Source organism: Anomaloglossus baeobatrachus, chromosome 1 (genome assembly GCF_048569485.1).
Source record: "Anomaloglossus baeobatrachus isolate aAnoBae1 chromosome 1, aAnoBae1.hap1, whole genome shotgun sequence".
Taxonomy (NCBI): Eukaryota; Metazoa; Chordata; class Amphibia; order Anura; family Aromobatidae; genus Anomaloglossus; species Anomaloglossus baeobatrachus.
Window position 1 is genome coordinate 81834274 of NC_134353.1, and position 25798 is coordinate 81860071.

Sequence of the window (25798 nt, forward strand, 5' to 3'; positions counted from 1 at the left end):
CCCGTTCGGACTCTGATCGGAACCTCGAACCGTGCGGATCCGGATTTTTCAGATACGGGTCCGCTCAACACTACCTACAGATTACACTATGGCTGCAGGCAAATAGATTTTTTTTTTTTTGGGTTAATGACTGGATCCTGTTAATCTACATACAGGGCTGTAGTGCATCATACAATAACAGAAAGCCTCCTGATCATCAGCAGCAACACACAAACCTGTAGGCGCTGTCCGTGAGATTAGTGTAACGCACGGTGTCGTCCATGCTGCAAGTGACCAGTTGGTTGGAACGGTCCACGGCCATGCTGGACACCTGGTTTGTGTGGCCCTTGCCGGAGAAGGTGTCGTTCTCCCCTGTCTCCGCATCAAAATAATTTATGGCCGATTGTTAAGAAAAATATATGAAATGTATAATAAAGAAAAAAAAACATATATAAAAATTCAATTGTGAAAGGATTAGATTCTCAATATGACGAATTATCTTAAGAAATAAGTCCCATCACTAAATACATTAGACCAAATGCCCTCTGCCTGGTCCAGTACCGCTCGCTGCCCGAGACAGCTGGAGGGCTGAAAACCGCAGGTGTCGCATCGGGCACTGCGCCACGGTGTCGCATCGGGCACTGCGCCACGGTGTCGCATCGGGCACTGCGCCACGGTGTCGCATCGGGCACTGCGCCACGGTGTCGCATCGGGCACTGCGCCACGGTGTCGCATCGGGCACTGCGCCACGGTGTCGCATCGGGCACTGCGCCACGGTGTCGCATCGGGCACTGCGCCACGGTGTCGCATCGGGCACTGCGCCACGGTGTCGCATCGGGCACTGCGCCACGGTGTCGCATCGGGCACTGCGCCACGGTGTCGCATCGGGCACTGCGCCACGGTGTCGCATCGGGCACTGCGCCACGGTGTCGCATCGGGCACTGCGCCACGGTCCCCGTCTGCTTCCCGATTCAGCCTGTCAGTGCTCAGATGCCACACACTGCATCACATTGGTCTGCATGGCTGTTGTCCCAGAAGGAAGCCTCTTCTAAAAGATGACATACAAGAAAGCCTGCAAACAGTTTGCCGAGGACAAGAAGACTAAGGATATGGATTCCTGGAACCATGTCCTGTCATCTGATGAGGCCAAGATAAAGTTATTTGGTTCAGATGATGTCCACCATGTGTGGCGGCAACCAGGTGAGTAATACAAAGACACGCGTGTCCTCCCTACAGTCAAGCATGCTGATGGAAGTGTCATGGTTTGGGGCTGCATGAGTGCTACCGGCTGTGGGAAGCTATAGTCCATTGAGGGAACCATGAATGCCAACATGTACTGTGACATACTGAAGTTTACTATTATCCACTCCCTTCGGAAACTGGGCCAGAGGGAAGTATTCCGACATGATAATGACAGCTCCAAGATGTCCACTGCCTTGCTAAAGAAACTGAGGGTAAAGTTGCTGGACTGGCCAAGCGTCGCCAGACCTAAACCCTATTGAGCATCTGTGGAGCATCCTTAAACGGAAGGTGGAGGAGCACAAAGTCTCCAACATCCACCAGCTCCGTGATGTCATCATGGAGGATGGAAGAGAATCCAGTGGCTCCTGTGAAACTAGTGAACTCCATGCCCAAGTGAGTTAATGCAGTGCTTGAAAACAATGGTGGCCACACAAAATATTGACACTCTAAGCACAATTTGGCCATTTTCACTTAGGGGTGTACTCACTTGTTTCCAGCGGTTTAGACATTAATGGCTGTGTGTTGAGTTATTTAGAGGACACCAAGTTTGCACTGTTATACAAGCTGCACACTGACACTGTACATTGTTTCACAGGGTCAGATCTTCAGTGCTGTCCCATGAAAAGAAAAAAATGTTACAAAAATGTGAGAGAGGTGTACTCACTTTTGAGTCCTACTGTATATAGGATTCTGTACCATATAAAAGAAGATGCACAATAATAAATATGAAAAAGGGGTGCTTGATGCCAGTAATGTGAACATGTGGAAACCAAAGAGGGGAACCAGCAGAAGCAGAGCACGCCAAAACCAATAATGATAGGCACCTTCCCCTCATCCCGATGAAGCTGCCCCAACAGCGATACGTGTGGGGTTATAAAAATATTTTTTGCCCTTTTCTATTGGTTGTGGTGTGCTCTGCTTCTGCTGGTTCCTTTTTGTTCGGTTTCCACATACTGTATGTAGGAGACTGTGGGGGCTCCTACTGCATAAGGGGGCTATGTGAGGGCTCATGCTGCATAAGAGGGGGTTGTGTGAGGGATCACACTGTACATAGGATGATGTCAGTATACTTATGTTCGTTCAATATTTAGTAATGACAATCATTTATAATATTGAGTAGAGTTAATTACAGCCTATTGCTGTGGCCCTCCACACCCGTCACAGGCTCTCATGTGGCCCCTTGGGAAAATTAATTGCCCACCCCTGCATTAGACTATAGGATGATTCTACAAAAAAAAAAAAAAAAAAAGGTATATTTAACGATTGCCATATTTGTCCAGCACATACATCTATACCCTCATACAGGAGAGAGGGATGTAGGGGTAAGAGCCCATTCCTCAGTGTACAGCGGCTGCAGACAATATGGCACATACGTAATTAGCGGCGTGCCTCCTGGATATACTAGCCCTATTTTACGGTTCTGTTTTCTTACTTCTGTTCTCCATCTCCCAGAATAGTGTTAGAGCCGCATTTCCCTTTATGGAAATATTACCGCACTCCGAAACAGTGCTTAAAAGAATCCAGAAAACTGCAAAAACAGCTCAAGAACCTGGAGGCCATGGAGTACACGAGACGGAAGAAAGATGAAGACACCGAAATCTTGTTATATATAGTAAGACTTAGACGAGCCTGTAAAATGGCGCACAAATCTGCAATACGGCTTAAGCTTTAATTCATCACTTGTCTTAAAGGGAACCAGTCACCACTTTTTTGGCCTATAAAGCTGCAGCCACCAAGAGCCCAGGTTGGGAGTATAACATAAAAAAACCTTTAGAATACTTACCCAATGGTCGCTCTGTGGTGGATGAGGCCCTAATGGGCGTCTCCGTTCTCCGGAGCCTCCTCTTTCGGCCATCTACGTCCTCTTTCTGAAGCCTGGGTGCATGACGCATCCTACGTCATACACACTCGCCGATCCTGCGCAGGTGCACTACAATACTTTGATCTGCCCTGCTCAGGACCTGAATGCCGACGAGGGTGGATGACGTCGGACCTGTCAAGCACCGCGGCTAGAGAAGGAGGACAAAGATGGACAAAAGATGCGGCGCCGGGAATGGACAACTGAGATGCCCACTTGGCCCACCGCGCGACCGTTAGGTAAGTATTATAAAGTGTTTATGTTCTACCCCCGGCCTGGGCTCTTCTATACAGCAAGTTAGAACGCTGTATATAAGGCTATGTGCGCACTTTGCGTCGACCTAGTTGATGTTCTAAAACGCATCCTTTGGCAGAAATTGCTTTTATAAATCACCAACAAGAAAAGGAATCAATATAAAAAATTAATTTTTATTAGTTATAAAATATAAAAATATACACAGGATGTTTCAGGAAAAGTAAGCCCCACAGAAGGGGTAAAAAATATAGATCTTAATATAATGTTGGGAACACCATAATTTCACATAGTAAATAACTATCAACCCGTGTAAAGAATAGTAAGAATGTAACTATGGCGATATATGAAAACACAAGTGTGCTGTAATGATAGAAAGCTAAAACAAAAAGTAGCAGAGTCACAATCAAAATACCTACGGGGTATAACAAGGAATAAATGGCTGTCCCGCACCCTCTCCGACGCACATTTCACACTGTGTAGCGCTTTTTCCAGGAGAAATTGCTTTTGCCAAAAGTTGCATTTGTCCACTATATCACGGTAAATACGCATGCGTTTTTACCGCGTTTTAGCACTTTTTACCTGCTTTTCCATTGTGTTTAGACAGATGCATTTTGAACATTAAGACACTGCTAAAGTTTAAACAGTCAAACAAAATGAAAAAAGCAACAGATATAATTCTTGAAATCATAACAAAAAAGGGAATTTTGTTTACTTACCGTAAATTCCTTTTCTTCTAGCTCCTATTGGGAGACCCAGACAATTGGGTGTATAGCTTCTGCCTCTGGAGGCCACACAAAGTATTACACTTTAAAAAGTGTAACCCCTCCCCTCTGCCTATACACCCTCCCGTGGATCACGGGCTCCTCAGTTTGGTGCAAAAGCAGGAAGGAGAAAACTTATAAATTGGTCTAGGGTAAATTCAATCCGAAGGATGTTCGGAGAACTGAAGACCATGAACCAAAAGAACAAATCAACATCAACAACATGTGTACACAAAAGAACAACCAGCTCGAAGGGAACAGGGGCGGGTGCTGGGTCTCCCAATAGGAGCTAGAAAAGGAATTTACGGTAAGTAAACAAAATTCCCTTTTTCTTTGTCGCTCCATTGGGAGACCCAGACAATTGGGACGTCCAAGAGCAGTCCCTGGGTGGGTAAAGCAATACCTCAATAAAAAGAGCCGAAAACGGCCCCCTCTTACAGGTGGGCAACCGCCGCCTGAAGGACTCGCCTACCTAGACTGGCATCTGCCGAAGCATAGGTATGCACTTGATAGTGCTTCGTCAAAGTGTGCAGACTAGACCACGTAGCTGCCTGACACACCTGCTGAGCCGTCGCCCGGTGCCGCAATGCCCAGGACGCACCTACGGCTCTGGTAGAATGGGCTTTCAACCCTGAAGGGAGCGGAAGCCCAGAAGTACGGTAGGCCTCGAGAATCGGTTCCTTGATCCACCGAGCCAAGGTTGACTTGGAGGCCTGAGAGCCCTTACGCTGGCCAGCGACAAGGACAAAGAGCGCGTCTGAACGGCGCAGGGGCGCCGTGCGAGACACGTAGAACCGGAGTGCTCTCACTAGATCCAAAGAGTGCAAATCCTTTTCACACTGGTGAATTGGATTAGGGCAAAAGGAAGGCAAGGAGATATCCTGATTTAGATGAAAAGGGGATACCACCTTAGGGAGAAATTCCGGGACAGGACGCAGAACCACCTTATCCTGGTGGAAAACCAGGAAGGGAGCTTTGCATGACAGCGCTGCAAGCTCAGACACTCTCCGAAGTGATGTGACTGCCACCAGGAAGGCCACCTTCTGAGAAAGACGGGAGAGAGAGACATCCCGCAGCGGCTCAAAAGGCAGCTTTTGAAGAGCCGTCAGGACCCTGTTAAGATCCCAAGGTTCCAACGGACGTTTGTAAGGTGGGACCATGTGGCAAACCCCCTGCAGGAACGTGCGGACCTGCGGAAGCCTGGCTAGACGCGTTTGACAAAACACGGAGAGCGCCGACACTTGGCCCTTGAGAGAGCCGAGGGACAAACCCTTGTCCATTGCAGATTGTAGGAATGAAAGAAATGTGGGTAAGGCAAACGGCCATGGAGGAAAACCGTTATCAGAGCACCAGGATAAGAAGATTTGCCAAGACCGGTGATAGATCTTGGCGGACGTTTGCTTCCTGGCTTGTCTCATGGTGGCAATTACATCCTGAGATAACCCTGAAGACGCTAGGAGCCAGGACTCAATGGCCACACAGTCAGGTTGAGGGCCACAGAATTCAGATGGAAAAACTGGCCTTGTGACAGCAAGTCTGGGCAGTCTGGAAGTGCCCACGGTTGACCCACCGTGAGATGCCACAGATCCGGATACCACGACCGTCTCGGCCAGTCTGGAGCGACGAGAATGGCGCGACGGCAGTCGGACCGGATCTTGCGTAGTACCCTGGGCAGCATCGCCAGAGGGGGAAACACATATGGCAGTCGAAACTGCGACCAATCTTAGACCAAAGCGTCCGCTGCCAGAGCTCTGTGATCCTGAGACCGTGCCATGAAGGCCGGGACCTTGTTGTTGTGTCGTGACGCCATGAGATAGACGTCCGGCGTTCCCCAGCGGCGACAGATCTCTCGAAACACGTCTGGGTGAAGAGACCATTCCCCCGCGTCCATGCCCTGACGACTGAGAAAATCTGCTTCCCAGTTTTCTACGCCCGGGATGTGAACTGCGGAGATGGTGGAGTCTGTGACTTCCACCCACTGCAGAATCCGCGGGACTTCCTGGAAGGCTTGACGACTGCGAGTGCCGCCTTGGTGGTTGATGTAGGCGACGGCAGTGGCGTTGTCCGACTGGATTCGGATCTGCCTGCCCTCCAGCCACCGATGGAAAGCCAATAGGGCTAGATATACTGCCCTTATCTCCAGGATATTGATCTGAAGGGACGATTCTATTGGAGTCCAGGTTCCTTGAGCCCTGTGGTGGAGAAAAACCGCTCTCCAACCTGACAGGCTCGCGTCCGTGGTGACCACGGCCCAGGTTGGGGGTAGGAAGGATTTTCCCCGGGACAGAGATGTGGGTAGGAGCCACCACTGAAGTGATGTTTTGGTTGTGAGGGAAAGAGATGTTCTTGTCGAGGGAAGCCGAACTCTTGTCCCATTTGCGAAGAATGTCCCATTGGAGTGGCCGTAGATGGAATTGCGCGAACGGCACTGCCTCCATAGCTGCCACCATCTTCCCCAGGAAGTGCATGAGGCGCCTTAACGGGTGTGTCTGACTCCGAAGAAGTGACTGCACCCCCGCCTACAGAGAAAGCTGTTTGTCCCGCGGTAGCTTGACTAACGCTGGCTGGGTATGAAACTCCATCCCGAGGTAAGTCAGTGATTGGGTCGGCGTCAACTTGGATTTCGGGAAATTGATGATCCACCCGAACCTCTGGAGAGTCGCCAGAGTGACGGTAAGACTTCGTTGACACGCCACCCGAGAAGGGGCCCTGACTAGGAGATCGTCCAAGTAAGGGATCACCGAGTGGCCCTGAGAGTGCAGGACCGCCACGACGGATGCCATGACTTTGGTGAAAACCCGTGGGGCTGTTGCAAGGCCGAAAGGCAATGCCACGAACTGGAGGTGTTCGTCCCCGATGGAGAAACGCAGGAAACGATGTTCGGGTGCGATCGGCACATGGAGATAAGCATCTTTGATGTCGATCGATGCTAGGAAGTCTCCTTGTGACATCGAGGCGATGACCAAGCGGAGAGATTCCATCCGAAACCGTCTGGTTCTCACATGTCTGTTGAGCAGCTTGAGGTCCAGAACGGGACGGAATGACCCGTCCTTTTTTGGCACCACGAACAAGTTGGAGTAAAATCCGCGACCACGTTCCTGAAGGGAACAGGAATCACAACTCCTATCTTTAGAGCGTCCACTGCCTGAAAAGAAGGGAATTTTGTTTACTTACCGTAAATTCCTTTTCTTCTAGCTCCTATTGGGAGACCCAGACAATTGGGTGTATAGCTTCTGCCTCCGGAGGCCACACAAAGTATTACACTTTAAAAAGTGTAACCCCTCCCCTCTGCCTATACACCCTCCCGTGCATCACGGGCTCCTCAGTTTTGGTGCAAAAGCAGGAAGGAGGAAACTTATAAATTGGCCTAAGGTAAATTCAATCCGAAGGATGTTCGGAGAACTGAAACCATGGACCAAAAGAACAATTCAACATGAACAACATGTGTACACAAAAGAACAACAGCCCGAAGGGAACAGGGGCGGGTGCTGGGTCTCCCAATAGGAGCTAGAAGAAAAGGAATTTACGGTAAGTAAACAAAATTCCCTTCTTCTTTGTCGCTCCATTGGGAGACCCAGACAATTGGGATGTCCAAAAGCAATCCCTGGGTGGGTAAAAGAATTCCTCGATAAAAAGAGCCGAAAAACGGCCCCCTCTTACAGGTGGGCAACTGCCGCCTGAAGGACTCGCCTACCTAGGCTGGCATCTGCCGAATCATCGGCATGCACCTGATAGTGTTTCGTGAAAGTGTGCAGACTCGACCAGGTAGCCGCCTGACACACCTGCCGAGCCGTAGTCTGGTGTCGCAATGCTCAGGACACCGACGGCTCTGGTAGAATGGGCCTTCAGCCCTGCAGGAATCGGAAGCCCAAAAGAACGGTATGCTTCAAGAATCGGTTCCTTGATTCACCGAGCCAAGGTTGACTTGAAAACCTGAAATCCCTTACTCTGGTCCGCGATGAGGACAAGAGCGCATCAGACCGGCGCAGGGGCGCCGTGCGAGAAATGTAGAGCCGGAGTGCTCTTACCAGATCTAATAAACGCAAATCCTTTTCACATTGGTGAACTGGATGCGGACCCAAAGAGGGTAAGACGAAACGGGGATACCTTAGTGAGAAAGGCCGGGACCGGACGTAGAACCACCCTATCCTGGTGAAACACCAGGAAGGTGGCTTTGCATGACAGCTCTGCCAGCTGAGATACTCTTCTGAGTGATGTGACTGCCACTAGGAAGGCCACCCTTTGCGAAAGAAAGTGGGCAAGGCAAACGGCCAGGGAGTAAAACCCTGATCAGAGCACCAGGATAAGAAGATCCTCCAAGTCCTGTGATAGATCTTGGCGGACGTTGGTTTCCTGGCCTGTCTCATGGTGGCAATGACATCTGGAGATATCCCTGATGACGCTAGGAGCCACCACACAGTGAGGATTAGAGCCGTAGAATTCCGAAGGAAATATGGCCCTTGAGGCAGCAAGTCTGGTCGGTCTGGGAGTGCCCACGGTTGACCCACCGTGAGGTGCCACAGATCCGGGTACCACGATCACCTCGGCCAGTCTGGAGCAACGAGGATGGCGCGGCGACAGTCTGACCTTATCTTGCGTAACACTCTGGGCAGTAGTGCCAGAGGAGGAAATACATAAGGCAGTCGAAACTGCGACCAGTCGTGAACTAGCGCGTCTGCCGCCAGAGCTCTGTGATCCTTGGACCGAGCGATGAATGCCGGGACTTTGTTGTAGTGCTGAGACGCCATTAGATCGACGTCCGGCGTTCCCCAACGGCAACAGATCTCTAGAAACACGTGCGGGTGAAGACCATTCCCCTGTGTCCATGCCCTGGCGACTGAGAAAAATCTGCTTCCCAGTTTTCTACGCCCGGGATGTGAACTGCGGAGATGTTGGAGGCTGTGGCTTCCGCCCACAGCCGAAACTGCCGAACTGCTCGGAAGGCTTGACGACTGCGTGTGCCGCCCTGGTGGTTGATGTACGCAACTGCCTTGGCGTTGTCCGACTGAATTCGGATCTGCCTGCCATCCAGCTACCGCTGGAACACCTTTAGGGCTAAATCCACTGCCCTCATCTCCAGAACATTTAACCGAGGGGAGGACTCTGTCGGAGTCCAGGTTCCCTGAGCCGAGTGGTGGAGGAAGACCGCTCCCCACCCTGACAGACTCGCGTCCGTCGTGACCCCAGCCCCGGCTGGGGGCCGGAAGGATCTTTCCTTCGCCCAGGAAGTGGAAAGAAGACACCACTGAAGAGAGGTTTTGCTGCAAGGGAAAGAGAGACGTTCTTGTCTAGGGACGTCGACCTCCTGTCCCATTTGCGGTGTCCGATTGAATCGGATGCAGACGAAACTGCGCAAGGGAACTGCCTCCCTTGCTGTCACCATCTTCCTGGGACAGTGCATGAGGCGCCTCAAGGGGTGACTGGGCCCGTCTGTCTGTAGTGAACGCTGACTATGCAGCGGAAGCTTCACTATCGCTGAGAGAGTATAAAACTCCATCCCGAGATAAGTCAGTGATTGGGTCGGTGTCAATTTTGACCCTGGAATTTTGATGATCTACCCGAACCCCTGGAGAGTCTCCAGAGCAATGGTCAGGTTGTGTTGACATGCCACCCAGGAGGGTGTCTTGACTAGAGGATCGTCTAGGTAAGTGATCACCGAGTGGCCCTGTAGGACCGCCACCACTGCTGCCATGACCTTGGTGAAGACCCGTGGGGCTGTCGCCAGGCCGAATGGCAGTGCCACGAACTGAAGGTGTTCATCCCTGATGGCGAAACGCAGAAAGCTTTGAAGCTCGGATGCGATCGGCACATGGAGATAAGCATCCTTGATGTCAAGTGATGGTAGGAAGTCTCCTTGTGACATCGAGGCTTCAGAGTGTTCACCGTGCATCGGCTCACTCGGGGGGCGGAGATGTTCTGAAGAAAAGAGTCGGAGGACGAGAGGAGAGCTGTATCCTGTAACCGTGAGACAGAATGTCTCTCACCCATCGGTCTTGGACTGCGGCAAGGACGAGACTGTCTAGTAACTTCATCCAATTGCTCGCCAAACAAACGGTCGCCAGAAAATGGCAAACCGGTTAAGAACTTCTTGGAAGCAGAGCCTGCCTTCCATTCACGTAGCCACATGGCCCTGCAGACTGCCACTGAATTGGTGGATACAACCGCTGTACGGCTCGCAGAGTCCAGGAACGGCGTTCATGGCGTAGAACGAAAAAACCTACGCCTGAGAAGTGAAGAACACAACCTGCGTGGCAGAGTTATGTGCAACCGCAATAATCTCAGCCGGAGAAGCTGAGATAGCTTGGAGTGCCCTCGCGGCTGCGAAGGCTGGAGCAAAAGATGCGACTATGGCTTCATAGATGGATTTCATCATAAGCGTTATTTGCCTGTCAGTGGCATTCGTGAGAGATGGACATCTGCCCCTAATACTACGGATCTAGCCGCCAGCCTAGAGACTGGAGGATCCACCCTGTGACACTGAGCCCAACCCTTAAGCACGTCAGGGGGGAAAAGGGTAACGCGTGTCAATAAGGCGCTTAGTAAGCGCTTGTCCGTCAAGTTCTGTGCTACTGGACGGCCCCTCTGGAGTTAGAGTGATCGAAACACGCACTCATGATGAAGTCGGGGAAGGTTCCCAGCGGGCCAGCTTAGCCTATCATAGGCCGCGGTCCGTGACGGAGTTCTCACCGTGGAATCTGGGTGTTACCCCAGGATGTTGTACCGACTCAGAGGGACCCGGGAGCGATGAACTCACAGCTCCCTGGCCCTGTGGAATCGGTCTGACTGCAAGGCTTCCAGTATCTTAGCAGACCCCCTGTCCATAGACTGAGTCCTGTGATGTGAAAGCTATTCAGAGATTTGCTGATTTCATCATGCAAACTCTGTTGCTGTCATCTGTGCAGTGCCTGTAATATAGCCGCACAAGAGGTACCGGTTGTAAAATAAGCCAGTGCCTTGGCACCCTTACTCTTTAAGAGCAGACAACAGCATGTCGTCCGCAGAGTAATCAGTGAGGGTATACAGCCAAAAACAAATAATGCTGCCGAACAGTGAGATCATATACCATATAAATAAACACACACATATACATATATACATATAATACATATAATACATATATACAAATAATATATACATATAATATATATACATATATATATACATATATACATACATACATACATACATACATACATATATATATATATATATATATATATATTATACACTGCGGCACCAAGGGGGGGGGACAGCAGAAAAACTGGTGCCCCCCAGTGCTCATTGAGGGGGAAGGAGGATACCAACGTATGCTCCAGCCCTCCCTGCCGACGTCCAGTCGGCCGTCCCGTCGTTACCCCTGACTGGCAGGCCCGAGAACGGGAGTATATGGCACTAGGCCGTAAGAGCCAGGGACTAAATTTAAAAACGCGGCCGGCAAACATGGCGCGGACGGCGCGGTAGTCCCAGTCTCACAAACCAGTCAGCAACCGCTGCGGCGTTTGTAACACAGATGCTGCATGCACCGTCCCTCAGGGGACACCGAGTACGTTATGATGCCGGGCTCTGTCCCTCTAGTCACAAAAGTGCGGGAATCTGGTGGCCTATAGTGATCAGTGAGGGGGGGCGGAGGACAGCGAGGTGTGCTCCAGCCCTCACTGTCGGCATCATACCGACCGTCCCGCCCTTCTCCCTGACTGGCAGGCCTGGGGGCAGGAGAATCCCATACTAGGCCGCAAAAGCCGGGGACTAAAGTAAAAACCGCGGCCGGCAAACAGGCACGGTCGGCGCGGTAGTCCCAGACAAAAAATCCACACCGCAGTCGCAGCTGCGTCTGAGGCCAAGGTGTTTCATGCACCGTCCCAACGGGGACATAGAGTACCTGTAGATGCAGGGCCATGTCCCTGACGATACTCCGTCTCCTGTCCGGCAGATCCCCCCAGGGGCTGCGGATGTAACTTGTGGCCACCAGATTCACTGCCCCGGGTCTCCCTCAGCTGCAGCCAGAAGTTGCTGAAAACATGGCTGACGGCGTTCTCTGAGGAGGAGGGAGGCGTGGGCGTAGTCACAAAAAGTGCGGGAATCTGGTGCCCCAGCGTGAGTAGTGAGGGGGGGTGGAGGACAGCTCAGTGTACTCCAGCCCTCACTGTCGGCGTCATACCGACCGTCCCGCCCTTTTCCCTGACTGGCAGGCCTGGGGGCAGGAGAATCCCATACTAGGCCGCAAAATCCGGGGACTAAAGTTAAAATCGCGGCCGGCCGGCAGTGCACGGTCGGCGCGGTAGTCCCGGACCCATACGCACGCCGCAGTCGCTGCAGCGTCTGGGCTCAAGGTGCTTTATGCGCCGTCCCAACGGGGACATAGAGCACCTTGCCCAAGAAAGTGCGGGAATCTTCCAGTGCAGCGTCCTTCCCTTCCCCTGACTGGCAGGCCCGGGGGCGGGAATATGCGGTACTAGGCCGCAGAAGCCGGGGACTAGAGTTATAAGCGCGGCCGGCAAACAAGTGCGGTCAGCGCGGTAGTCCCGGCGCACTAACACGCCCAGCAGTGCTGCAGCGTGTATGACACAAGCGCTCCATGCGCCGTCCCCAAGGGGACACAGAGTACCTCACAGTAGCAGGGCCATGTCCCTGACAATACCCAGCTCCTGTCCAGCAGATTCCCCAGGGGCTGCGGAGGGAGCACGGTCCCAGTGTCTGGAGACCGATTATGGATCCCACTTCACCCAGAGCCCTGCAGGGATGGGGAAGGAAAACAGCATGTTGGCTCCTGCCTATGTACCCGCAATGGGTACCTCAACCTTAACAGCACCGCCGACCAGAGTGGGGTGAGAAGGGAGCATGCCGGGGGCCCTATATGGGCCCACTTTTCTTCCATCCGATATAGTCAGCAGCTGCTGCTGACTAAATTGTGGAGCTATGCGTGCATGTGTGCCTCCTTCGCACAAAGCATAAAAACTGAGGAGCCCGTGATGCACGGGAGGGTGTATAGGCAGAGGGGAGGGGTTACACTTTTTAAAGTGTAATACTTTGTGTGGCCTCCGGAGGCAGAAGCTATACACCCAATTGTCTGGGTCTCCCAATGGAGCGACAAAGAAAGTGCGTCGGCCTGTGCGGGGGGTGGGGAGGTTCTGAAGAAACGAGCCGTAGGTCGAGAGCTGAACTCTATCCTGTAACCATGAGACAGAATGTCTCTCACCCATCGGTCTTGAACGTGTGGCCACCAGGCGTCGCCAAAGCGGGAGAGCCTGCCACCGACCGAGGATGTGGCTAAATGAGGCCGAGAGTCATGTGGAGGCAGTGCCTCCCGCGGCCTTTTGGGGGCGTGACTTGGACCGCCACACATAGGAGTTCCTCTGGCCTTTCGCCGGCCGGTTGGACGAAGAGGATTGGGTCTTGGCGGAGGGACGAAAGGACCGAAACCTCGATTGGATTTTCCTCTGCTGAGGTCTCTTAGGTTTGGACTGGGGTAAGGAGGAGTCCTTTCCCGAGGATTCCTTAATAATCTCATCCAACCGTTCGCCAAACAAACGGTCGCCAGAAAAAGGCAAACCAGTTAAGAACCTTTTGGAAGCAGAGTCTGCTTTCCATTCGCGCAGCCACATGGCCCTGCGGACTGCCACGGAGTTAGCGGATGCCACAGCCGTATGGCTAGCGGAGTCCAGGACGGCGTTCATGGCGTAGGACGAAAATGCTGATGCCTGAGAGGTCAAGGAAGAAACATGCGGAGCAGAATTCCGCGTGACGGCATTAATCTCAGTCAGACATGCCGAGATTGCTTGGAGAGCCCACACTGCCGCAAAGGCCGGGGCGAAAGACGCGCCCGTGGCCTCATAAATAGACTTCACCAAGAGCTCTGTCTGTCAGTGGCATCCTTCAGGGATGAGCCATCGGCAACAGACACAACGGACCTAGCAGCCAATCTAGAGACTGGAGGATCCACCTTGGGAGAGTGCGCCCAGCCCTTAACGACTTCAGGTGGAAAGGGATAACGCGTGTCAGTGTGCTGTTTAGCAAAGCGCTTGTCCGGGACCGCTCTGGGCTTCTGGACAGCGTCCCTGAAGTTAGAGTGATCAAAAAAAACTTATTGCGCGTACGTTTGGGGAATCGAAATTGGTGTTTCTCCTGCTGAGAAGCCGGCTCCTCTGCAGGAGGAGGTGGGGGTGAGAGATCCAACACCTGGTTGATGGACGAGATAAGATCATTTACTAAGGCGTCCCCCTCAGGGGCATCAAGGTTAAGGGTGAAGTCAGGGTCAGAGCCCTGAGCTCCTACGTCCGCCTCATCTTCTTGAGAGTCCTCAAGCTGGGATCCAGAGCAGCGTGAGGAGGCCGGGGAAGAGTCCCAGCGAGGCCGCTTAGCCGGCCTGGGGCTGCGATCTGGGCAGGAGTCCTCCGCCTGGGACCTAGGGGCTATCCTGGGAGCGCGCTGCGGCGCGGACCGAGAAGGGCCTGGAGGAGACTAACAGGGGCCGGGGCCTGTGAAGGGCCCGGTCTGGACTGCAATGCCTCAAGGAGCTTAGATGACCATTTGTCCATAGACTGTGCAATGGATTGAGAAAGTGACTGGGAGAGTTTCTCAGCGAAAGAGGCCAACGACGGTGACTCTGTCCCTGCAGACTGCTCAGGGGGGAGCAGGGGGATCTACATGAGCCGAGGGGTCCACAAGTGCCAGAGGCTCCGGCTGAGCAAGCGTGGCAGGAGTCGAACATTGATCACAGTGAGGGTAGGTGGATCCCGCAGGCAACATAGCCCCACAAGAGGTACAGGCCGCGAAAAAAATCTGTGCCTCAGTAGCTTTGCTCCTTGTGGACGACATGCTGTTGTCTCTTAGGAGAGTGACCACTGAGGGTATATGGGAAAAGGGTATACAGCCTTTCCGAACAGATATAGAGATGTATATATATATATTAAATATATATATATATATATATATATTTATTTAATATATATATATTTAATATATATATATATATATATATATATATATATATATATATTTATTTAATATATATATATTTAATATATATATATATATATATATATATATATATATATATATATATATATATATATATATATATATATATATATATATATATATATATATATATATATATATATATATATATATCTATCTCCATCCATCCATCCCGGCACCCTAGGGGGACCAACACCGGGTGACCGGTGTGGCTTACCAACCGCTAACGAGCGGAGTGTGTCCTCCAGATTCCCTGTCGTGGATCCCCCGGAGCTGCAGAGCTTTGCCGCTGAGTAGCATCCACCGGCAGAATGCTAAAAATGGCCGCCAGAGCTCTCAGGAAGGGGTGTGGAGCCGAGGGCGGCGCTAGCAAAGAGCGGGAATCTGGAGTCCCCAAAGTGGTCAATGAGGGGGGGGGAGACATGCAAAGATGCTCCAGCCCTCAAAGCAGACGTCATGTCGGTAATCCCGCCCTTACCCCTGACAGGCAGGCTCGGGGGCGGGATTTTTCACGACTAGGCCGCGGCGAAGCCGGGGACTAAATTTAAGGCCGCGCCCGACAAGCAGGCACGGTCGGCGCGGAAGTCCGCCGAAAAAACAACGGACGGAACTACCGCGGCTTCCGGGGAGAAGGTGCGACCTCCCTCCCTGTACAGTCCCCACATGGGGACACAGAGTACCTTCAAGTTGCAGGGCCCGGTCCCTGGGGGTGAAGAAGCTCCGGTCCGGCAGGTTCCACCAGGGGCTGCGGATGGAGCACGGTCCCAGCACATGGATGACCGCTTAGGATCCCACTTCTCCCAGAGCCGCATAAGGGATGGTGAAGGAGACGGCATGTGGCTCCAGCCTCCGTACCCGAATGGGTACCTCAACCTTAACAACACTGCCGACATAGTGGGGTGAGAAGGGAACATGTCGGGGACCCCATCGGGGTCCTCTTTTCTTCCATCCGTCATAACTACGTATGAGAATGCATGAGTGGATGTGTGCCTCCTTCCACACAAAGCATAAAACTGAGGAGCCCGTGGTCCACGGGAGGGTGTATAGGCAGAGGGGAGGGGTTACACTTTTTTAAAAGTGTAATACTTTGTGTGGCCTCCAGAGGCAGAAGCTATACACCCAATTGTCTGGGTCTCCCAATGGAGCGACAAAGAAAATAGTTATATTTCATATAATTATAGTGGTTTTATACTATTTAACGCTAAAATAACAATAAATTAATATTTTTCATTAATTTAATTGTCGGACTATGTGTGTGTGTAAAGGGACATATTTTTCCATTATATTGATGTCAGAAAAGCATGCGTTTATTTAGTCCAAAACACCTTGTTTCTGCACCTAAAAAGCAGGTAAAACGCAGGAATTTTGAAGGTTGTTGCTTTTTCAAAACTCATTGACTTCAATGTTATCAAAACGCTGCAGAAATGGCAAACAATTGACAGGCTGCTTCTTTGAACGCTGAGTTTTTGCCACAAATTATGCAAATTAAACGTAGCGTTTGGAAACGCTAAGTGCGGACAGGAAATCGTCATTTGCCATAGACTATTATGGAAAATCAAAACGCATGCCTTTTTGCATGAAAACGCTGCGGAAACACAGGTGAAAACGCAAAGTGCGCACATGGCCTAAGAGCCCGGTGGTGGTGGCCGCAGCTTATAGGCCAAAAAAGTGGTGACAGGTTCCCTTTAAAAGTTAGATCCACGCAGACCGATCGTACAGATGACAAGGCTTTCTATCAAGAGTTAAAATAAACAAATGGAAGGAAAACCTGGATCACAGCGGGATTTACTGCAACAATTTTGGAGATGACTAAGAATGGGAACATTATTAACCCCTTAGCAACATTTGCTGAACATGTACAATACAAGCTGAAAGTGGGTGTATAGAGCTGGCTCAGGGGGGTGAGTCCACACTATAATCTGTAGGTAATGGCCGTGTGTGACAGCCAGGACCTGCCTGTAATAGTCATGGGTGGATCAGAGTCCAACACACAATTGTTAACCTGTTAAATTCCGCTGTAAAAACGGACAGCGGCATTAGCACTGGAATAAGGGTGCATCATTCCGTGTGCCCATAGGAGCATCCATGACATGATCACAGGTGCTGATAGTTTGCCATGACAGCCAGGGGCAGCTGAAGACCTCAAAACTTGTCATCACAGAGGTCCCTTGAAATATGCCGTTGGCCGGGCTTCAAAGGAGACCGATTTTTACAATATACTGTGGTATTGCTAGATAGTACAAGTGATCAAAATACATAAATCAACCCAATACGTATACACCATAAACAGAAACAAAAAAAACAAAACTGAACGTTTGGTTTTGCCATCATACTGCAAGTTCATTGTTAGCACAAACTTATGGCTTAGAAGCAATTCCAAAAAAAAAAAAAAAAAAACAATCAGAGTTCCAAGGGAGGTTGGGGGGGGGGGGGGGGGACAGAAAGTTTTAAGGGGTTTTTTTTTGCACAATTTCACAGCAGACATTTTTTCCCCATTCACCAGTACATTATGCGGTATAATGAACGGTGTCATTGAAAAGTAGGTGACAAACGAGCCCTCATACATCTACTTGGACAGGAAAAAGCAAAAAAAAGTTACAGCTCTGGGAGGAAAAAATGAAGGCGCAAAAACTGAAATTGACCACATTGGTAAGGGGTCAAATTAAAATGCTGAAACTCCCATCTAGGAGAAGACACAACCCTAAAATGTTATTGTCTAAGTTTTTGCTGAGCCTTACAGCATGATCAGGGATAAATTATAAGCCAGAAACTCCTGTAGACGTCTGTTTTGGGGCTCTCGCCCCCTCAGTGTAGAGTCCATCAGGCCGAGGGTGACACCCCTGAGAATTAGTACTCCCTCCACGTCCCAGCATAAAAAGAAAACCTCACCAACTGATTTTGAGAGCCATCTCTCCTCCTCATCCTGCCAGGACCATTACTGATCCTTAGGCCGGAGCTCCGCTTAAGTATGACTCGCGCGAGTCTCGCATCGGTATCACCCGGCACAGCCGCACACTCTCCAGATATAAGCATGGAAATACATGCAGCCGACCCGCTCCTGTCAGAAGTGTGCGCGCTGTGGCGGGGGATGCCGATGTGAGACTCGCACAAGTCATACGAAAGTGGAAACGTACCCTAAGAATGAATAAAGCGCCACCACCGTACCCGATGAAATACAATGGAACTCAGTCCCTTCATTCTCTGGATATTTGGATGAGCCCAAATTGTGCCCCTAACTCCCCATAACCCTGACCCCCTTCCCCCCACACTTACTGTATTTCTCTTGCTTTGGCAATACTAATTGTATTTTGGTCCTGCCAATAAAGCATATTTGAATTTGAATATGGAGACTACAACACCATCCCAAGACCTACCCGAACAATTATCGTATTTTGGTTTGTAAGACGCACCGGATTATAAGGATGCACACCAAATTTAGAGAAAGAAGAAGATAGATAGATATTAAAAAAGGTAGGGGGGAATCTGTCTTCCTATCCGGTGATGCTTTACCGGGGGAAAGGGGAATGGAAGCGGTGGTGGAACAGGGTCACAGGAGGCAGGGGCAGTGGTGGAGCACAGCTATGCTGTGGGCGGTGTGGCCGTCAGGCGTCCTAGTGCTGTGCAGTAGGCATCTTCCAGAAACTGTCGGCGGTGCGGGCTTTGTAGGAATGGCACCCAGAGTCCACATGTGCACAGATTGAGCTCTTGGCTCAATGACAAGCTGAGATCTCATCTGCGCAAGCAACAATTCCAGGCGCTATTTTCCTTAAATCCGTTGCTGGGAGATCAATGCGCCGGAAGCAGTGCTTGCTCAGATGAGATCTTGAACCCAGAGCTTCATCTGCGCACATGCTGACTCTGCACACCATTGTTTGAAGCCTGCACCGCTGACATTTTCAGGATGTCCCTGCCTCAGGAGACCCTGCACAGCAGCCGAACACCCTGCGCAGACGCCGGTGACCCCGCACAGCGACTGCAGACACTGCACAGCCCCTAGACAGCCGCCTCAGCATTGCCCCGGCCTCTTGCAACCTCTCTGCACCACCCCAGTAAGCTACATTCAGATTATAAGACACACCCCTCACTTTCATTCCAAATTTTGGGGAGGAAAAAGACGTCTTATAAATAAAAAAATATGGTTTATTCTTTGAAAACGACCCTGATGAGCGCCGCCATCCCATGGAAGTCAACGACCTCTCCATATATATCAGCACTCAACAGCGTCCGTTGGCGAGACTCATCTACTGTACATTTGTGGAATAGCCTAGGGATTTTCATAGAAAGGATATTGATATGTCCATCATGGCTGCCGGTGTAAATTGTAGAGCGGCCATCATTTTTGTGGACAGTCATGCACTGGATTGACTTGTTGTGTCCCTGAAATGAAAAACAAAGATATTCCTTACCAGTCCCTAACCCTAAAGCCGGTATACATCACTGTCCATATAGAGAAAGTGAATACGGTGCCCACCATACCTTCACCACACGGATGGGTCTGTCCGGGTTATTCTTGTCCAGGTAGTTGATGTAGCCGGACAGAGACACAGACAGCAGGTTGTCCTTCTGCCACAAGCATCCCAGCTGCTGATCCAGCATATCGCTCCCCAGGTGGAACGTGGTGACTGCTTTAGAAGCCGCAACATCCCATATTTTAGAGGTTTTGTCCCCAGATGCGGAAAGGAGTTGGGTGCCGTCAGCGCTCCAGCTAATCTGTAGTAACACAAAGAGGTGGAAATTAGAGAATGACGTCTGCAGAAACACCGGAAGAGGACAAAATGAGCCCACATTGAATCTGGGGGGCAGTTCACACTTTTGCAATGCATTGATGTCTGCACCCCAACATTAATATAAACTACAGAACAGAATCTTGTGACCTCCCAAACCTGTGCTCAACAGGGAGCTGGAGCCACACAACTGCCCCGAAAACAAAAAGAATTGGGCATGTTCAAACACAGCAGCCCAATCTTTATTTTCCCCAATCATGAAAAAATGGGGCCGGTGACATGATGCAGTTACCATCCACGTGTGTGCGAACTCCAGAGCACCAGCTCCAGTGCACGTGACGAAGCCGGCAACAGTGGATGCAGCATTACTGGCCACACTCCCCTTTGGATGCAGAAGGAGCTGGAATATACCTTTAATGTAATTTACCACATTTTTTAGTTTAAATTGTGCATCCCAAATTTAGAACCCCCCCCCCCCCCCCCAAAAAAAAACAAAACATGGGGTCAGTCTTATAATCCGGCAGTGTCTTAACGGGGATAGGGGAGGCAGGTTCAGAGCAGGAAGATGCTGCTGGGTGGGGTGCGGTGGGCGTCTCAAATGCAGTCCTAGAAACTGTCGGTGGTGCGGGCTTCAAAGAAATGGCACCCAGAGTCGGCGTGTGCAATGATTGAGCTATTAGCTCCATTATAAGCAGAGATATCATCTGCTCACGTGACACCTTCGGGCGCCATTTTTCTTAAAGGGAACCTGTCACCAGTTTTTTCCCTATTAAACCAAAAGTATCACCTTCTGCAGCTCCTGGGCTGCATTCTAGGAAGGTGCACCTTGTTGCTGGCCCCTAAAAGAACTTTAGAAAATCTGTTTCCTATGCAAATGAGATTGGTTGGCCAGATGGGCGGGCTCTAATTCGGCTCCTGTCCCCCCCTCCTGCCGCTGTTAGACGTCCCCCCAGTCATGATTTACATGAATGATGCGGCTTCTCGCTGCTGGAGTCTTGCGCAGGCGCTTTTCGCTGTGACCCTATCGCGGGGGTGAGCATAAAGTTTCCCTCGCGCGAGTGCCGGTGATGTTGCGCAGGCGCAAGATTATGGGCAGCGCTGTGCATGACCTCACCAGTGTCATCCTCAAACCCGCCCATAATCTCGCACCTGCGCAACTACATCCCCGACGTTCGCGCGAGGGAAACTTTATGCTCAGCCCCCACGATAGGGGCACAGCGAAATGCGCCTGAACGAGACTCCAGCAGTGAGAGGTGGCATCATCCATGTAAATCATGACTGGGGGACGGCGATCAGCAGCAGGAGGGGGGACAGGGGCCGAATTAGAGCCCGCCCATCTGGCCAACTAAACTCATTTGCATAGGAAACAGTAAGATTTTATAAAGTTCTTTTTGGAGTCTGCAAGGGGGGCCAGCAACAAGGCGCAGCTTCCTAGAATGCAGCCCAGGAGCTGCAGAAGGGGATATGTTTGGTTTAATAGGGAAAAAACTGGGGACAGGTTTCCTTTAAGTCCGCTACTGGTAGACCAATGGGTTGGAGGCGGCGGTGGACAAATGTGATCTTAAGTGAAGAGCTCCATCTACGCACACGCCCACTATGGGCACCATTAGTTGAAGCCAGCACCGCCAACGTTGTCAGGGTGGCCCATGCCTCCCCACCCGCAGCCCCAGCATTTTCCGGGTGACCCCTGCCTCCCCACCCTCAGCCCCAGCATTGCCAACATTTTCCGGGTGACCCCTGCCTCCCCACCCGCAGCCCCAGCATTGCCCCTTCCACCACTTCCCAGTAAGCTACATTTGGATTATAAGACGTACCCCTCATTTTCCACCCACATTTTTGAAGGGGAAAAAAGAGAATTTTGTTACTTACCGTAAATTCTTTTTCTTATAGTTCCGTATTGGGAGACCCAGACCATGGGTGTTTAGCTTCTGCCTCCGGAGGACACACAAAGTACTACACTTAAAAGTGTAGCTCCTCCCTCTGAGCTTATACACCCCCTGGTAGCCAGTCCTAGCCAGTTTAGTGCAAAAGCTGAAGGAGAATAGCCACCCACAAGTAGAACCGAGTAAGAACCGGAACAACCGGAGACTCCGTCCACGACAACAGCCGGTGATAACACACGGAACAAGAAAATTGCCAACAGGCAACAGGGAGGGAGCTGGGTCTCCCAATACGGAACTATAAGAAAAAGAATTTACGGTAAGTAACAAAATTCTCTTTTTCTTTATCGTTCCTTTGGGAGACCCAGACCATGGGACGTTCCAAAGCTGTCCCTGGGTGGGAATAAACAAAAAAAACCGAAGTAGGCGGAGCCTAACTTCACAAGTGGGCGACAGCCGCCTGAAGGATGCGTCTGCCCAAGCTCGCATCTGCCGAAGCATGAGCATGCACTTGGTAGTGCTTCGAAAAGGTATGCAGGCTAGTCCAAGTGGCAGCCTGACAGACTTGTTGAGCCGTAGCCTGGGTGCCTAAAAGCCCAAGAGGCACCGACTGCTCTGGTCGAGTGTGCTTTGATCCCCGGCGGGGGAGGCACCTGAGTACTCTGGTAGGCGTCCGAAATGGTCGATCTAATCCAACGGGCCAAGGTCGGCTTAGAAGCAGAGAGACCCTTGCGCCGCCCTGTGGTTAGCACAAAAAGAGAGGTGCACTGCCTAGGCGCAGCGGTGCGAGACACAGATCCGGAGAGCACGCACCAGATCTAGAGTATGCAGCGCTTTCTCAAAGCGATGAACAGGGGCCGGACAGAAGGAAGGCAAGGATATATCCTGGTTAAGGTGGAAGGGAGAGACCACCTTAGGAAGAAAGTCCGGGGTCGGACGGAGAACTACCTTGTCTTGGTGAAAAACCAAAAAAGGTGACTCCGAAGAGAGCGCAGCCAAATCAGAGACTCTCCTGAGAGAAGTTATGGCAACTAGAAAGGCCACCTTTTGAGAAAGACGATACAAAGAAACCTCCCTAAGGGGCTCGAAAGGGGGTTTCTGCAATACCGTGAGGACCAAGTTAAGGTCCCAGGGATCCAAGGGCCGCCGATAAGGTGGAATGATGTGAGACGCACCTTGCATGAAGGTGCGGACCTGAGCCAGCCGGGCGAGACGCCGCTGGAACAGCACTGATAGAGCTGAGACTTGTCCCTTGAGAGAGTTGAGGGACAGTCCTAGCTGCAGACCGGACTGTAAAAAAAAAAACCAGAAGGGTCGGCAACGAGAATGGCCAAGGAGAATGGCCGGAAGAGCGACACCAGGACAGGAAAATTTTCCAAGTCCTGTGATAGATCTTGACGGAGGAAGACTTACGGGCCCGAGTCATAATGGAGATGACTTCAGGAGGAATACCAGAAGCCGTCAAAATCCAGGACTCAAGAGCCACGCCGTCAATTTGAGTGCTGCAGAATTCGGGCGGAAAAACGGACCTTGCGAGAGCAGGTCTGGAAGGTCCGGAAGATGCTACGGCATCTCCACGGACAGTTTGAGCAGGTCCGGATACCAAGCTCGCCTGGGCCAGTCCGGAGGATGACTCGACGGCCCTCCATTCGGATCTTGCGCAGGACTCTGGGCAAGAGAGCTAGAGGGGGAAACATGTAGGACAGACGAAACTGGGACCAGTCTTGAACCAGAGCGTCCGCGGCGAAGGCCTGAGGATCGTGGGAGCGAGCCACGTAAACCGGAACCTTGTTGTTGTGACGGGATGCCATTAGGTCCACGTCCAGAGTGCCCCACTTGCGGCAGATTGACTGAAACACTGCCGGGTGCAGGGACCACTCGCCACCGTCCACGGATTGACGGCTGAGATAATCTGCCTCCCAGTTTTCTACGCCAGGGATGTGGACTGCGGATATGGTGGACTTGGAGTCCTCCGCCCATTGAAGAATGCGTTGGACCTCCAACATTGCCAGGCGGCTGCGTGTCCCGCCTTGGTGATTGATGTAGGCAACCGCTGTCGCGTTGTCTGACTGGACTCCAATGTGCCTGCCCGCCAACAGGTGGTGAAAGGCTAGGAGAGCTAGAAGCACAGCTCTGGTCTCCAGCACATTGATTGAAAGGGCTGACTCGGACGGAGTCCAAGTGCCCTGTGCTCTGTGGTGGAGATGTACCGCTCCCCAGCCGGATAGGCTGGCATCCGTGGTGAGAATCACCCAGGACGGAGTCAGGAAGGAGTGCCCTTGGGACAGGGAGAGGAGTCGAAGCCACCACTGAAGAGAGCTCCTGGTCCGTGGCGACAGAGCCACTAACCTCTGTAAGGAGGAAGGCCGCTTGTCCCAACAGCGGAGAATGTCCAGCTGCAGAGGACGCAGATGGAACTGGGCAAAGGGAACCGCCTCCATGGAGGCCACCATTTGACCCAGCACCTGCATCAGACGCCTGAGGGTATAACGGCGGGGCCTCAGGAGAGAGCGCACCGCCAACCGGAGTGACAGCTGTTTGTCTAAGGGCAACTTCACAAGTGCCGGCAAAGTCTCGAACTGCATCCCTAGGTACGTGAGACTCTGGGTCGGAGTCACAGTGGATTTGGGAAGATTGACAATCCACCCGAATTGGGCTAGGGTGGCGAGAGTGAGCGAAACACTCCGCTGACAGTCTGCGCTGGATGTACCCTTGACCAGAAGGTCGTCCAGATAAGGAAGCACTGCTAACCCCTGGAGGTGCAGGACCGCAATCACTGCCGCCATGACCTTGGTGAATACCCGAGGGGCCGTTGCTAACCCGAAGGGGAGAGCCACGAATTGGAAATGATCCTCTCCTATCGCAAAACGTAACCAATGCTGATGTGACACTGCAATTGGCACATGTAGATAGGCATCTCTGATGTCGATGGACGCCAGGAACTCCCCTTGGGTCATAGAGGCAATGACCGATCGCAGAGACTCCATGCGAAAATGCCGCACCCGGACATGCTTGTTGAGAAGCTTGAGATCCAGGATGGGCCGGAAGGTACCGTCCTTTTTTGGAACTAGGAAGAGATTTGAGTAAAAACCTCTGAACCGTTCCTGAGCGGGAACTGGGACAATCACTCCGTTTGCCTGCAAGGACGCCACAGCCTGCGAGAAGGCGGAGGCCTTGGAGCAGGGGGGAGTTGAGAGAAAAAAAATCTGTTTGGCAGGCTGGAAGAGAATTCTATCCTGTAGCCATGAGATATGATATCTCTCACCCACTGATCGGAGACTTGCTTTAACCAAGCGTCGCCAAAGTGGGAGAGCCTGCCACCGACTAAGGACGTGGCTGGAGCGGGCCGAGAGTCATGAGGAAGTTGCCTTAGTGGCAAAACCTCCTGCGGTCTTCTGCGGACGCGCTTTTGGGCGCCAGTTGGATTTCTGATCCTTGGCTGAGTTAGCGGACGAGGCGGAAGGCTTAGAGGATGACCAGTTGGAGGAACGAAAGGAACGAAACCTCGATTGATTCCTACCCTGGGCGGGTTTCCTGGTCTTTGTTTGTGGCATGGAAGTACTCTTCCCGCCAGTAGCTTCTTTAATGATTTCATCCAGCTGTTCACCAAACAGCCGTGAACCAGCAAAAGGGAGCCCAACAAGAAACTTCTTGGAAGAAGCATCTGCCTTCCACTCTCGAAGCAACAAGATCCTGCGGATAACAAGAGAATTAGCTGAAGCCACCGCAGTGCGGTGAGAAGCCTCCAGCATGGCAGACATGGCATAAGATGAAAAAGCTGAAGCTTGAGAAGTTAAGGCAATCATCTCGGGCATAGATTCCCTGGCGAGGGAATGCATCTCCTCTAGAGAAGCAGAGATGGCTTTGAGAGCCCACACTGCTGCAAAAGTCGGGGAAAACGCGGCCCCTGCAGCTTCATACACAGATTTGGCCAGAAGGTCAATCTGACGGTCAGTGGAATCCTTAAGTGAGGTGCCGTCAGCCACCGACACAACGGTCCGGGCTGAGAGTCTACACACCGGAGGGTCTACCTTTGGGGAGTGACCACTCCTTGACCACCTCAGGTGGAAATGGAAACCGGTCATCAGAACCACGCTTTGGAAAGCGTTTGTCAGGGCAGGC

The 25798-nt window shown here is 51.5% G+C and overlaps 1 protein-coding gene across 1 annotated transcript in view; it reads right to left on the reverse strand.

The window, feature by feature from the left end:
* Positions 1 to 25798, reverse strand: part of WDR1 (WD repeat domain 1) — a 73655-nt gene that overhangs the window by 11888 nt on the left and 35969 nt on the right. The window contains exons 8-10 of the mRNA XM_075346891.1: positions 19549 to 19782; positions 19360 to 19449; positions 216 to 370 (exon numbers count right to left, since the gene is read on the reverse strand). Of these exons, the coding sequence (XP_075203006.1) occupies positions 216 to 370; positions 19360 to 19449; positions 19549 to 19782 (479 nt within the window). The remainder of the gene's footprint in view (positions 1 to 215; positions 371 to 19359; positions 19450 to 19548; positions 19783 to 25798) is intronic.